General features: G+C 48.9%; 5 protein-coding genes across 5 annotated transcripts; 1 reads left to right on the top strand and 4 right to left on the bottom strand.

The window, feature by feature from the left end:
* Positions 1–315: 315 nt before the first annotated feature.
* Positions 316–1,759, bottom strand: ABOM_004593 (uncharacterized protein; the record flags this gene model as incomplete). Its single annotated transcript, XM_022531722.1, has 6 exons — positions 316–544; positions 608–730; positions 784–939; positions 992–1,147; positions 1,215–1,632; positions 1,696–1,759. 6 exons carry the CDS (start codon positions 1,757–1,759, stop codon positions 316–318), a joined length of 1,146 nt encoding a protein of 381 aa, XP_022390257.1.
* Positions 1,760–2,750: 991 nt separating this feature from the next.
* ABOM_004592 (putative efflux pump antibiotic resistance protein) lies at positions 2,751–4,402 on the bottom strand (the record flags this gene model as incomplete). Its single annotated transcript, XM_022531721.1, has 2 exons — positions 2,751–3,312; positions 3,366–4,402. The coding sequence occupies 2 exons, from the start codon at positions 4,400–4,402 to the stop codon at positions 2,751–2,753; spliced, it is 1,599 nt and encodes a 532-aa protein (XP_022390193.1).
* Positions 4,403–5,104: 702 nt separating this feature from the next.
* Positions 5,105–6,334, top strand: ABOM_004591 (uncharacterized protein; the record flags this gene model as incomplete). Its single annotated transcript, XM_022531720.1, has 3 exons — positions 5,105–5,318; positions 5,376–5,895; positions 5,950–6,334. 3 exons carry the CDS (start codon positions 5,105–5,107, stop codon positions 6,332–6,334), a joined length of 1,119 nt encoding a protein of 372 aa, XP_022390255.1.
* Positions 6,335–6,825: 491 nt separating this feature from the next.
* Positions 6,826–9,135, bottom strand: ABOM_004590 (Zn(II)2Cys6 transcription factor; the record flags this gene model as incomplete). The annotated part of the gene is made up of 5 exons (XM_022531719.1): positions 6,826–7,371; positions 7,446–7,651; positions 7,699–7,997; positions 8,047–8,225; positions 8,314–9,135. The coding sequence occupies 5 exons, from the start codon at positions 9,133–9,135 to the stop codon at positions 6,826–6,828; spliced, it is 2,052 nt and encodes a 683-aa protein (XP_022390256.1).
* A 1,109-nt stretch (positions 9,136–10,244) lies between these two features.
* On the bottom strand, positions 10,245–12,222 carry zrfD (putative plasma membrane zinc ion transporter; the record flags this gene model as incomplete). The annotated part of the gene is made up of 5 exons (XM_022531718.1): positions 10,245–10,503; positions 10,570–10,669; positions 10,729–11,610; positions 11,672–11,872; positions 11,961–12,222. The coding sequence occupies 5 exons, from the start codon at positions 12,220–12,222 to the stop codon at positions 10,245–10,247; spliced, it is 1,704 nt and encodes a 567-aa protein (XP_022390215.1).
* Positions 12,223–14,484: the final 2,262 nt, after the last annotated feature.

The raw sequence follows: 14,484 nt of genomic DNA, 5'->3' as shown, positions 1-14,484 counted from the left end.
GGTGTCTCGCGGATAATGTTGGTTTTTTGGTAAAGTGCCTCGTATAGCGTAAGTCCTAGATTAGGCCTTACACGAAGAAATCGTGGATATAATGAGAACTGAAGGAGAGAGGGCTGTTATCGCGCGACTCATCATGCAAGACATTGCCTTTCGTTTCCACCTCTAGCTCCCTCTAGAACAAGATTTCCATTAGCTCCCCTCTCTTGACTTACTACAGTTAATCCTAGCCTGTGAAGGCCGTACCTTTGTAGTAGTATTCAAGGCTTTCGTACCAAATCCAATCATTGAGAAAGCTGCGGAGGAGATTTTTATTACCTAGTACGACATGGCCAGCCCAAAAACAACACCTACAGCGCTGGCAAACGCGATTTCAGCGCCAAGGTTAAGCCCAAGACGCGAGGATGAATTCTTCGCCCTACAATTCACCTGATACTTCGACGTATTTGTCGCTGTCCTGATTGTCTCCTCAAAGGCTTCGCAGTCGAGGGAGGCAACCGTGTTAACCTGTAACGTATCGACAGACTTTAAGTTCGGAAATTGGACACTATAGAGATGGATTTAGTGTGGCCTCCTAGTGTATATTGTGGTCATTCCTGGTGCCACGTACCTCGAGATGTTGCCCGACAACGTAATGGTATCTGCCTCCTCGAAAGGCAGGTTAATGTCAAGCCCGTCGTAGGCATTTACCGTAAGCCAGACAGTCAAATTCCTTATGCTCGGTATCGATATACTGAGGCTTTGTGAGTCTTGTGTTCGGGATTCGAAAGTTGAACGGAGAATTACCTTGCAATGTTACCCTCCAGGAAGAGACTCGCATATCGGATGTATTTAAGCTCAGGGAAGGAGAGGTCAATCGGCGGTCCTCCCGCTGTGAGGACCTGAATACCATAGAAGCCTGGCCCAACCCCCGTGATATTCGTGAGTTTCGGTGTGCCCAAACTATATTAGGTATGATTAGCACGGCAGGGACAGTGCTGGAGTAAAGTCCTACCTCGAGAACCTCCCCTTCAATAGGAGATGGCCCACATCATGCAGTGCAGGGAGGGAAAGATCCAACGAGCCATGGGGTGATTTCTCTGGATCGCACTCATCCCAGTTACAGATCAGCATACGCTGACGGACTTGTCGCAAGGAGTCGAGGCGTAAGCTAGATTCATCCATATTCAGCGTCCATCTCTCATTCGTGCCAATTATCCTCGGTCTAATGAACCCACGTTGAAACATTCCCTCTGACCTGCAAGTACTCCGATTCGACCAGCGACCGCAGATCCACCTCCCGGGCATAACCAATTTCCGTAGACCAACCCACGGTCTCCAGTTTCGGTGCAGTAACGCTCTGCAAAGTCGGAAGACTGTACAGCCCCAGACTTCCACCTAGAAACTCGAGATCGGGTAAATCGACAGACGTCGTGTTCGGAAAACTGCCAAAATGGCCGCTTTGAACCCAGTCAATGCTACGTGTGACGTTTCGTATGTTGGGGAGGTGGAAGCCCCCGGTGTAGTTATACGCCATCGCGATGCTCCCGTTTACAGTCGTACACTTTGCTGTAATCTCGTCCACGTCCGATTGGTCATAGACGATGTACGTGTACCCTTCGTATCCGCGTTCTGGGGTACAAATCTGGGCCATAGCTAAATGGGTAGATTAGATCTGCTAATGGTAGTTTGATTTGAGATGATAACAAGAATGCTCACCAGTGCCAGACACCACGACTAGTAGCCACATCCATGCCGACCGATACCTCATCTGTACGGGCATGGCGACGACTATGGAGGCTCAAATAGCGAGAAAGGGGTCGAATTTCTGAAAATGCCACCAGCATCACGCTCCTCTTATATCCCGAGGAGAAGTTTGTCTGAAGGCTGAGTCCTGCGCCCGATGTATGTTGGCACGAACAGGTAGTGTGTCAGACTGGCGAATCCCATTCTACGGTTATATGGAAGTCGAGGATTAGTCTCGCTAGTCCCTACGGGGCGTGTACTAGGCCCTCACTACTGCGCAGTGGACCAGTATCATCACTTGCTCTCGGCACTTTCATTTCGCCCCCAATTCTCCTACCCCACAGAATGAGACCCTGTGAAGTTGTGTATTGCGATTGGTCGGAGATCTGTATATTATCAATGTCTGTTGCGACCTTGGCAGCTTGGCGAGGGTCGAGAACCTCGGCACAGTTAGACCAGAACAATGAGCTTGATAGTATATCGAATGTAACACTTGAACCGTTGCTTTGTAGCTTTCTTGGCAGTATCTCTGAAGCCCGACAACATAGAACCCCTATATTACTAAGTTTTATGTTTTGAGGATAATTAAAGGGACCCTGGCTCAGGTTCCCTGGGCTATTCACTATTTGTTTTATCATAAACCAGCTAGGAGCGGCCAAACCTCCTGTCAGTTATGGCCGCCAATGGGTCAAACAGCAGACCCTGGAAGGGTCCAATAGAGTAACCCGTTAATTAATCGTTTTACGTCAATATGCAGCGAAGGTAGATATCTAAATCGAGCGTGGGTGCCTATCTGTATATGCACAGGGTAATAATCTTATATAGGACTGGTAGGACATAGCTATTATAGCCTTGACAGACTTAGCTCTATCAATTTTCCTATATAAAGGTTAAACTGTTATATAGGTATCAGTACACACGATACATTGGGGCTGCCATCATGTCTCCTGTGTGTAATAAAAAGAGAAATATATCATGGACGACATTACTATCTAAGACCTGCAACCTCGCTTATCGATAACACGCCATTAAACCTCACCATCCGCCACAGAAGCCCGTAACCGCTCCCTCTCCTCGACAGTAAGATCACTCTCCGCCTTCCCGATTTTAATAAACAGCAAGAAAACCAAAGCAACGCCTGCACAAGCCACCCCAAACCAAAAGGCAGCCTTATAACTGCCCTTCAACCCAAGATACGCAGTCTCAGATACCGTCAGATCAGCCACCCCCAGAAAAAGACTGATACCGACAAACACAGTGGTGTTGATCACCGCACCAGCAACTGCTTGTCTATCCTTCGGCAAGTTGGTGGTGATGAAGATATTGCTGACGCTGTATGTGATGTCGCACCCGACAGTTGTTCCGATCATTGCGGGGAAGATGTAGGCCCAATAATTGGGATTCTCGGGTATGAGGGCAAACAGGAGCATGGCTGCAAGGTACCCTAACCCGGATATCATGAGAAGGAGTTTTCCTGGCAGGAAGTGTAGCGTGAACCCGCCGGCTGTGGCTAGGATGAGGCCGCCCGCGGCCATTGGGGCAAACCATGCCGTTGTTATTAATGTGTCTTTACCGAGGATTGTTTGGATGCTATGGAAGCTGTTAGTAAGTATTTTGGAGGAAAGGATTGACGTAGAGCTTACTAGAAATTCGCATAAAACAGGTAGACACCGAAAACACCGTATTGGAAAAGCAGTGATACAAACAACGGTGTCATATATTTCACTTTGAATATATCAGATGGAAGCAATGGCGATGAAGCAATCCAGCCCTCCACGTAGAATGCGGCACAGAGAAATAGGAGACCCAGGATGAACGTGACAAGTATGTAGGGGGTTCGCCAACCATCGGGAGCGTGAGTACTGTCTGTGATAGCATATACTAGCAACAGTAACCCCGGGATGATCGTTGCGCATCCCCACCAATCCATGCTCGAGTGACTTGACGACTTAACCGACGGCAAAGATAGTAACGAGATGATTGACACAGCAAAGAGCATGATGGCACCTATCCAGAAGTACCAGCGCCATGTGAGGTAGTGTCCAGAGAGCCCGCTGACTGTTATACCCAAATAGAAACCTATTGGGGAGAAGGCTCCATACAGACTGAAGACAAGGTTCTTGCGAGGACCAGGCCGGTAGACTGTGCCGAGCAGCATAATACCAGCCGGTAAATATGCCGCAGGTCCGAGTCCCTGTAGCGCACGACAGAAAATCATCATTATGTAGTTTTTGCTGCAACCGCCAATCAAGGACCACACAAAGAACCAGATCAAACCGGCATTGAATACAATATGGGCACCGAACATATCGGCTAGACGAGCGGCCGGTAATAGCAAAGCACCAGTGACCAAAGAGAAAACGCTTGCTGGCCACGTCTTCGCCTCTTCCGGTATGTCAAGCGCATCTGTTAAGACCGGTAGGATCGTGTTGAAGCCACTGATAAAGTACTCCTGTTCGAATGAGACAAGATCTGCGACGATACTCAGAAGGGCTCTTACCGCTAGAAGCATGGATGCCAGCAATGAGAAACAAAACCCTATCTCTATGGCATTGTTGGCAAATATCGCCGGCCGCTGCCGTCCAAGTTGCTCGAGCTGGACCGTATTAAGTGTGCATTCCTGGTCAGACTTTGGTTGATTGTCTTCACTACTAGTTACACTGTCCGTACGAATTTCCATGACGACACAATAGGCTCATGAGCCACGCTGTGAAGGGTTTGAAATTGAAAATCAGCAAGGGAGAAGGTCAGAAGCAATGCGATGACCCCTCGGTCCCTAAGGAGTTTTATTTTTGCAATCAGTGCGCTAAAAGATAATTTTCTGGGCATATACGTGAGGTATCAATTGCTGGGAATGGGATGTGAATGAGGTAGGGCACAGGCCCACCCCGACGAGTCAGAATCCAAGCTGCTATGCCATCTAGCCAATCATATTGTCGTGATTGATGACAAGCTTCCCAAGTGGATCTCGTATACTAAAAGAGTAGCCAAGACGCAACTTTTGCATTTCCCTCCGTCGCTGCACAACTCCGCTTCTACGCTCAACCCTGCAGCCTATGCCTGGCTCTCAAAACTTGATACCGCCACCATAGCAATTTTCAAGGCCCTTGAGCCATAGATAGTTGGACTACAGCCGCGTACCTCAATCTTCCACCTGTCGGTATCTTCTGCGGATCTGTCTTGGCGGTGTTCTCTGAGAGGGCGTGTTCTCTCAATGCAAGATAACCCCGAATCAAAACCGTGTCACAACTGTCGAAGGAAACGACGGAGGTGCGACCGTTCTGTGCCCGTGTGTCATAAATGTACGAGAACTGGGCAGGAGTGTCTGGGCTACGGCAAGCTGTTCATCTGGAACGAGGGTGTGGCCAGTAGGGGGAAGATGATGGGCAAGACCTATGCAATGCCAGATCACCTCCGGTCTCTTACCAAGTCCAGTGAAGTCGATGGAAACGGCAACAGCAGGGTCTGGACCTTCTCATGTGATCTAAATCCCAGCATCCTTGAGCGTGACGATCTCCGTGCACCGCTGTACATGTCTCCAATTGACCCACTTTTCCAAGACATGGATAATCCCTCTAGACGTTACCTATGTCATTGTAGGCGATGCTCACAAATCCACTCCTGGATCCTGGCTATGCTAACCAATGCTACAGTTGCTACAACCCTCTGCGAAGACCTTGTGATAGCTGATGTTCCCAACGAGAACCCATTCCGCAGTCTGATTCCCACATGTAGAGATCATCCTATCTTACTCCACATTATAGTTGCCAATGCCGCAATGCATATCTCGAGTATGAGCCGTTCAAGCTTTGACTCACACATGGACAGCGTACGGACACCGTTCCCAGGTAATTCGTTCGTGAAGCCCTTGAGCCCTACCAGGCATTCGACAGACTCCCCCACCGGTGCAACCCTAGATGCCCTATCGGCAAAGCACAAAGCAATCCACCTCCTCAAGAGAGCCTTGGAGAATTTACCATCCACAGATGTCGACCTCGTAGTGACTGTCATACTACTCTTTATCAACCTCGAACTCATCGACTCCGGCAAAAATGCATGGAGAGCTCATGTTGAAGGCGCCATGAAGCTTATTAGCACTCTGAAACCATTCACCAATGACCAAATATCTCCAGTAGCATTGATACGCGATCGCATCACTTCAGACTGTCTAACGTAAGTCACCATTGTAAAGCACAAGTTTCATATCCTAATCTAACAACACACTAGGTATCATGTCCTGGGGTCAACCCTCACCAATTCCACCACCTTCCTAGATCCATTCGCTCTTCCCATCGATATAGCCGCCATCCTCAGACGATCTGAAGCAAACAGCTATCTCTCGTTCCCGACCACCCTCCTCCAGATCCTATTCCGGGCATGCGAGTTATCAAATATAGCCGTCCGTCTCCCCACGACCGAAGCCCCCGCTCTAATCAACGAAGCATCTTCCTTACTAAGAGCCGCGCAATCCTTCGACGTAGTAGCCTGGGCGAACAGTGTCGAAGCGCCCCCACGCAGCGAACACCAAACCGCATCCACACAGCCCTCGCCCACCAAAACGCAGTTTGCATATACATATACCGGAGCGTCACCCATTCTCTCACCGATATAGAATCAGAAGCACTGGTTACTGAGATAATTCACCATCTCTCCTTCGTCGATCCCAAAGACCCCCTATCCAAAGCCACCTCGTGGCCGACTTTCATTGCCGGTGCCGAGACCGATAACCCCGTGTATCGGCAGTGGGCCCTAGATCGTTTGAATCTACTGTGGAATGTACTACCGTGGGGATATGTGCAAACCGCGGTGGAGGTTATGCAAGTGGCTTGGAGATTGAGGGATGAGTCTGGCTTCCATTCTACGGGGGCAGGTGGCTGGGTTCAGCAGTTGAAGGCGTTGGGGAATCATTGGTTGATTGCATGATGGGGTTCCATTTCTCGTAATATACATGTATCCTGACTTTTCCAGTTACTAAACGATTAATATTAACTATGACTTTTATGAGATATATTCTAGTTGAGAGAGTTCATGTTGGTAATGGGGTTGTAGTCAGCATCCTTTCCACCAAAGCACAGCGTAAAATGCAATCTAGCTCCCTGCTAGTCACCCGGCCGGCGTGTCCACATTGGGATATATCGAAAAGAAAGTCTCCAGATCCATTGTGGAAAAGTCAAAGTCCCATCCCATATCTGACAGGGTCAGGTCTAAAAGATCCTCGCTGCTACCAACACTCCCGCTGGGTGGGTTGAGTAACGAATTAGTCTGAAACTCTGATAATATCGGTAGCCCGCTACTCGTTTGTAAAGGCTGTAGTGGTAGTCCCGGTAAAGACGATTCGGGCATGCTGTGAGTTTGCGGATTTGGAATATTCGCAGCGTATGGCTGTGCGGCAGTGGTGGATTGCGGGTCCAAGGGATTACTGAATCCGTTTAGAGGGATCCACTCGTAAGAGGGATTGAGTTTCCTCAGGACAGTTTGAATAGCCGTTATTGTGCTTTTAATGGGATCGCCCTCTCGCATGGTCGACAGACTCTGCAGAGCAGCGTAAATCCAGGGAAGATGGGTAGGGGCAAGGTCTTTCCCATGCATCAGGTCGTATATTATGGCGAAAGCGGCACTTCCTAGAAAGTAGCCGTGATAGCGGAGTTCCTATAGCCTGGTTAGATCGCAGCTCGATTGGATAATGTGATCAGCTATTAGGTTTTGGAGTAACCCACTCGTACAAACTCGTTAGCCATAGCGGCTTCACTTAAGAATTGAATGGTTTTGCAGGAGGCTCTGAGGGCTTTGTTGCAAGCCTCATTAAGCCATGCGGGGGCTTCGGTTGGGCGGTTGCCTCCATGTTGAGAAGGGTCCTTCATGTCTTCCTGCCACCGGCCACGGAAGATCAGGAACGGACGGAAGGTCAAGAGAATCGTATGGTAGTAAACTACTTCATTAGTTATCTAATCGAGTTACACCTATGCCATCACTTACTCGTTGTCAATATCGTCTGCTGTACGCCGAGAGAACCCGGTTGGGGACATGTATCCAGGTTGACACCAATAGCCTGTTGCATCTGCATCTCGTATGGTCGATAATCGTCTGTGATCGATCTGGCAAGTCTCCACATCTGCAAAAGCGAGTCATGGTGATGGCCGAACATCTCGTCTGCTAGTCGGGCGATGATTTTAGACACATAAGTCAAGGCACACAGAAAACCGTTCTCTGGCAGTTCGATACCGACGTCCCTTAAAGAGAGCGAACATGGCCGTCCCAGATGAAAACAGAACCAACTACAGCCAGGTTAGATTGGCCAGATGCGATCAAGAAAAGGAGACGAACGTTTCGTAGAAATACAGAGACCAGAAGGTTAGCCGCCTCTCTTGCACACTCTCCGTGGACTCTCCGCTTTGGCCGGGGGATTCCTTATGCAGTCCAGCTGAGAGCGCCTTTCGTGACGCTGCACCCAAGTGAAGAAAAGTTGAGTTCGGTCTTCCCTGCTCGCTCTGGTAATGGGCGTGCTAGGCAAGTTAGGCTCTTGGGACCTTGACAATTAGAAACGAGAGCACTTATCATAAGCAGCGACACTTGGACCGACTCCAGATTCACAATGTCATCTAACCCACCGCAAGTTGCTTTCACACGATCGTACAGCACATCGCCCCAGCGATAATGTTCCGTGCCGAGAGCTCCCATAGCCAACGCCAACAGAAGCATACACTGGGCCCAAGTTTCAGAGCGAGCCCCAGGCACTGGGTTGTAGAGATGCTCCAACTGCTGTTCAAATGACTCTCTAGAGCGAAATGGGACCAGCGTGTATAATGTGGACAGAAACCGCCGCAGAAACACATTGGCTAGCTCGCGAGGCAAGAACATGACGGGCATATCCATTGACTTGCCGCCCTTTGTGGACTCCTTTGGCTCATCTGGCGTCCCGAAGAAGATTCGACGGAAACTGAACATATCAAGACTAGCTCTAGCCTCTTCCACCTCGCCATGAGGCTCCTCCAAGCCCGGGGTCTGGATGGACACTAGATCCCGGTATATTTCATGCATGAGGGCAAAGTTCGACGTTGAGCCATAGTACAGCTGGACCTTGCATGACGGAGATTCCACATGTGTCGCTGACACACTGTTGTTGATAGTATAATTATTTGATGGGTTCCGGCGTGGCGGGAGGCCGGGTGACCGCTGGGCCGCCCCATAACCAGAGCGCGGAGTCACTTCGGGCTCAAAGGAATTGCTCTCCCGATTCATTTGGTGCTTTTTCCTGCGCTGTCTGATCACATCTCGATAGACACAAGGAGTATTGCGTAGCTGACAGGTTTTGCATGGATTGCTGCCATTGCACTTGATCTTCCTCTTCCTGCACTCTTGGCAGGCTTTGGAGATCCGCCAGCCTGTTTGCAAGGAGGCAGGGGTATCAGCCATTGGAGCAGCCAAGATGTAAGGATTACTGTATATCCGTTTACGCTGTTCGGTTAACTCAGAGCTGTTGCTAGTTAATATTACAACGGACTGAATCATTACGAACACAGCGAAAGAGATCGGATTTACTCCACGTGATTTAATCCGTAACTCCGACCGTGTGGGGCTCGACTCAACCAATGAAAGCCCGATCGACGCACGCTGGACGGTGTAATCTACTGCTAGTGGCTGATCTCATTGAACTCTATCTGAAGTCTCCACCACAGTCCAACTTCAGCTCGTTTGCCAGTAGCGGCCACTCCGCAACCACGGGTTCTTGTCGATTTCTGCAAGCAGAATCCCTGTATTAATTCCGAGTATTAAATAGTTCTGTATTTACGCATAAGACAGTATAGATACTAAGAAATATATAGATTGTATATATCTCTCTATGAAATCTAGCTTTCTAAATACAAGGATTATCGGGAAAACAGTCTCTAAAAGCTATATACTATAGCTTCTAGATATGGATACTACAGCCTCTAAAACTATGTACTATTTAGACACTACAGCTTCTCAAAACTATATACTGTGGTCCCCAAATCTAGATACTATGGCCCCTAAAAGCTTTATATACTGCGGCCCCCCAATTAAACTTAGTGAAAGGGCGGTAAGTCAGCGGAACCTACCATATGTCACAGATCCGTTGCTCACTCTGCTTGATGAATGTACAGTTATACCTTGTCCCTTGTGCATAAACATCCCGACAGCCGAATCGTTGTCTTCCACTTAGCAAATAGTTAACCCTAGTTACAGTTGATGAACACTAAACCAGTCTCAAGCTATAAATTAGGTTTTTTTGCCAGTAGAAGAAATGCAACAATCCGTCTTCTGTTTCCTTAATATCTACTATTTACTCTTTGCCTCTGTACCCTTACCTAGTTGATAGGTGTTTACTAGATATTCCTTAACATAACTCCTTACACTACCTGTCCCCTGAAACGACAAACCTGACAAACCCCCCATACACAAACCAAGATGGTGCATAAAGAAGAATGTCCATCTGGTTCCTAACGAGCAACACACCCTACCTCGGCGAAATTTCCCCCGAATTACCGAGACTGACAAGTCCACTAAGCCCACGCGCCAACCAGACTCATACAGAAGGCACCCATGAAGAGAATAATGCATGCATAAACTCTCTTCTTGCCACGAAGCACACGCCAGCTCTCATCGCTGAGGAAGTCCTCCGACATCAACTCAACCAGTGAGGCGAAGATAAGAAGGCCAGCGGAGATAGCGTTCATGACACCGACCAGGAGAAGGCCGACCTCTGAGTCGGGGCTGTAGAGAGTATGGGTTGCAAGCCCAATGGCCTGACCGAGTGGGGTTCTGCATACATCAGCTACTCTGACTCTCATAACTAATCAAGCGACGACTGAATGAAGGCAGACTTACGTGCATCCATATGCCAGAGACATGAGCCAGGGCTGCATGGCTTTCTCAGGCCAGTCGAGAGCAGCGATACGAGAACCTAGAGCAAGACCTTCGAATGTTTCTGTGTCCATATATCAGCAAAGCGTAAACCAGCGTATTAGATGGATGAGAAACACGAACGATGAAAGACGATGGCAATCAATAGAATCACAAACTCGCTGCCGACCGATACACTGAGTGACATGCCGATAAAAACACTGTGGAACAGGATACCCATTTCCAGTAAAACGACCTGCATGACTTCTTTGCGATGCTTTTGCTCTGGAGTCATAACATGACCATCGTCGCTGCGCTCCACATCTTCCTGGACCGGTTCGATCTTCGGTTCTTGCCGGTATTGAGGAACCTCGGGAGCGGAGGAAATGCGACAGATACGTTCTGGGTCTTCACCCATTTGGTTGATAGCTCGGCTTATGCTGGAAGACCTACCGATCAAAGGGCCCATATCGCGCAGGTGAGGAAGAGGCTCTAGGCCAGCCGGTCGTTCTCTCTCGTTGCAAACAGTGGAGTCAACTACGTGGGCCCTTTGTATGGGAGTTTCCTTTTCAACATGGCGAGCAATGTAGGGTGGCGGGTCTGATAGGCTAGTTCCTCCGCGACAGCAATGTCTGGCGGGGCTAAAGACCATCTCAATCACTGTCACTAGGAACACACCCGCGAGGGCAATGGCTCCTGGCATTTCGGGGTAATCGGTGGTCCAGAATTTCGACAGACATGGGTCGTTGAGTGACTGGAACGCGGTGGGGAGCAAGTGCACAAATGCAGTGGCGATCAGGACACCGGTACCGAAATGGCTGACGAAAAAGAGACAGGACGACGGGATGCGAAGACGCGGAAACCAGATGGCAAGGACCGGAAAGGCGCAGGCCAGCGTTGAAACGGACAAAATGATGAACAGCCCGCCAACATGCAAGGGAAGGTTGTAGTCGCTACCCCTGACACCGCCTTGCGCACACGTCCCTCGTTTCTCGAAAGGAAGATCTCTTTCCATTGGTTCGAACCCTTGGCCAGATTAGCACCCGGGATTATATTCGAAGCCAGTCGTGAGGATTATTCGTCTTACCGGATGAGGGGATGGGGGAAACCTCTGACCCATGCAAATATCGCCCAATACTACCATGAGAAAGCAATGCTGACGTGAACAGAACCGACAGAAGCCATGAGGCCCAGCTCTTGAATGTCTGAAGGAAAGATTGAGAATTGTTTAGACCACGACCACTCTGCTGACCAGCATTAAAGCTGGTCATTGGGTCAATGGGACGTCCTGGAAATGTCCATCAGCGTCGATGCCGCCAGCCGGGTACTCACAGACCACGTAAACATAGGAAAGTAAAGAAGCGAAGGAGTCATACCTGACTTTGTGGTCAGTGACGCCCCATTATCCCACCGTATCTTCTTCTCTGGGTCAATCGGCAGCGAATTTGTCCTCCCCTTCTCATTGAGGCACGCCAACGATTGTCCGGAGTCATTCCCATTCCCATCTCCCTTATTCTCGCGGGCATTGGAGATGCCATTCAAGTCTTGGCGGGTAGTCAGATCCGGCGCCAGAAACGGCGGGTTCTGATTCCACTCGTCATGCAAGAGCGTATCATCAGTGCGCGATGGACAATTCATGATGGGCAATGCTACTGCTCGCAGTGATGGTGTTTACGGGGAGTATTAACTGGGACAGATTGTTGTCCGTAATTTCATCGTTGCAGAACCCGATGGCAGACTGTGGCCAACTAAGGGCTTGGCATTGTCTTGGTTCCGGAAACGATCGCTCTGGAGTATTCTTGGCGCTGGTCACAGAAACGATCATCGACCGATACGTTTTCCCCCATCATTGGGGAAACTGGATGTTTCATGCCGTCCAAATCACCTTGCAGCATGGCCGCTGTGGTTGAATTATACTGATATCTCTCATGATCCTGTCCTTGAGGTTCTGGACCGATAACGGGGCGTTGTACCCAATTTGGGGTGCACGAGGTTTTCGGGCCGATGATCGGAGCATTCCGCAACCGTCGGCCCGCCGCAGATTCCTCGAATTCTCAATCGTATTGATTGATGGTCGACACCACTTTGCAACAGGGCAAACAGAAACAGAAACAATACTATGGGCCATCGATCCAGGGGTAAACAACGGTGCGGCCGGTCCCGTTTTCCATCACACGCCCCATAAGGCAGTCCTTATCCACGGGACCCTGTCAACGGCACAGACCATTTTTCGGAGAATATCAATGCGCTTCTCCTTACCCAGCAGCAGTTTGATGGATCACATATTGGGCCAGATCTTTGCTGCGATCTAACCACGTTATGCCTTCTTTTCCGCAGATCAACTTCCTACCCGATAACTACTCAAGGTCCTGACCAAGGGATTCATCACCGCCCTTTACATGGATAATTACCGGGAGAAATCGGATGGGCTTACCTAACAAGCGGGTAGCTAGGCATTCTTAATTACTTCCAAGGTATAAAGGATTCCAGAAATAGACGTACGCACTCACGAAAGCCTTGGCCCGACTATGTTGTGTGAAAGATCGGAATAAAGGGGGAGACCGGCGGAATCCGACCTGCCAACAGGAATAAATACTTAATATTCTGTCTCTGTCACAAATGTAATTAACTACGATGCCACTCGATATGCCCAACAACTAGTAGAGCGGATCGGGCTCGACCCAAAAGTTATAATTAATAAATCGAATCTTTTAATAGAGTATTTTCACAGTTGATAAAAATAGGAAAATTAATGCTAGATTAATTATAGACTACGTTAAATATCGCGTACGCTGTCGCAAAACGTGTTCTCTGAGCAGGATTCGCTACTGTAAAAAACTAGGATTCGAGGAGTTAGCTTCTGCGTCGACGTTTCAACCCGGTCAAGCCAAACCAGAATATACTCGGCTTTGAATTTGCACAATTTTGATATTCAGTTGGATGGCTAGCGGATCACAGTAGCCCGGCGAGGGACTCGGGAGAGGAGAAGCGATCATGTTATCGTCGAGGCTCAATGGACATCCCGTAGCTATGGTGAGACGTTTATCGTGCATCTGAACAGTCCACCAGATACGGTTTGCATGTGTCGCTTGTCATGAATGTAGTTGGTCGAATGTAGACTTTCGATATAGCTTGTGCAGTAGAGCCAATCGGAAAGCAAGGCCAATCTACCTCAGGTTAGGTCGGATAATGAACTGAATGGAGGTAATGTATGTTTCGCACATGTGAAGCAGTGTCATCCTTCCGATCAGTACTTTGGTAATACACTGCTATGAGTGCCAAAATCTCAATTCCAGCGATCCCGTGGGCCCTTATTTCGCTAATATCAGACATCAATCTTAAGGCCTCGTTGAATAGGGCAAAGCCCGGTGGCCTTGTCGTCCTATCCAACTCTCCCCGTAGAAGGTTTCCCAATCGCGAACACTAAGAGAATGTGGAGATACCAAATGCTGGTTCTTTGGATCTCGTCAAAGCTACTTCTGTGGAATACTATCAGCTGGTCTGAAAGGTCTCGGGCATCGAAGAAATGTTGGGCATCGCCAGGTAGAGAAGAACCGTATCCAGAAGTTGATACGCTTCCTCCACCGAAAGAAACCTCAGATTAGCAGCCATGCTTGTCTCTTGACCCTAGCTTAGCTTGAGTGGAGTGCGTCGCTCTAGAAATAGCACTTCCCTAGTTGAAATGGAGCGTGCTGCTTGTTCTTGAGGCGTGCACGGAATTCGTGAAGAGCGGTTTTTTGTCGCCCAAGAAGATCCTGTACCTGGCTCCCGAAATTCTGACTCGATCCAAGGGTAAAATGGTTTCCATTCAATGTAGAGGAGCTTCAGTTCTCGATGTCCGTCTTTCTTCATTCACTGGCGCATTGAAAAGCAGCGCTATATTCCCATTCTCCTTTTTGG

Source organism: Aspergillus bombycis (assembly GCF_001792695.1).
Source record: "Aspergillus bombycis strain NRRL26010 chromosome Unknown contig00031, whole genome shotgun sequence".
NCBI lineage: Eukaryota > Fungi > Ascomycota > Eurotiomycetes > Eurotiales > Aspergillaceae > Aspergillus > Aspergillus bombycis.
This window is presented reverse-complemented; position numbering and strand designations above follow the sequence as displayed.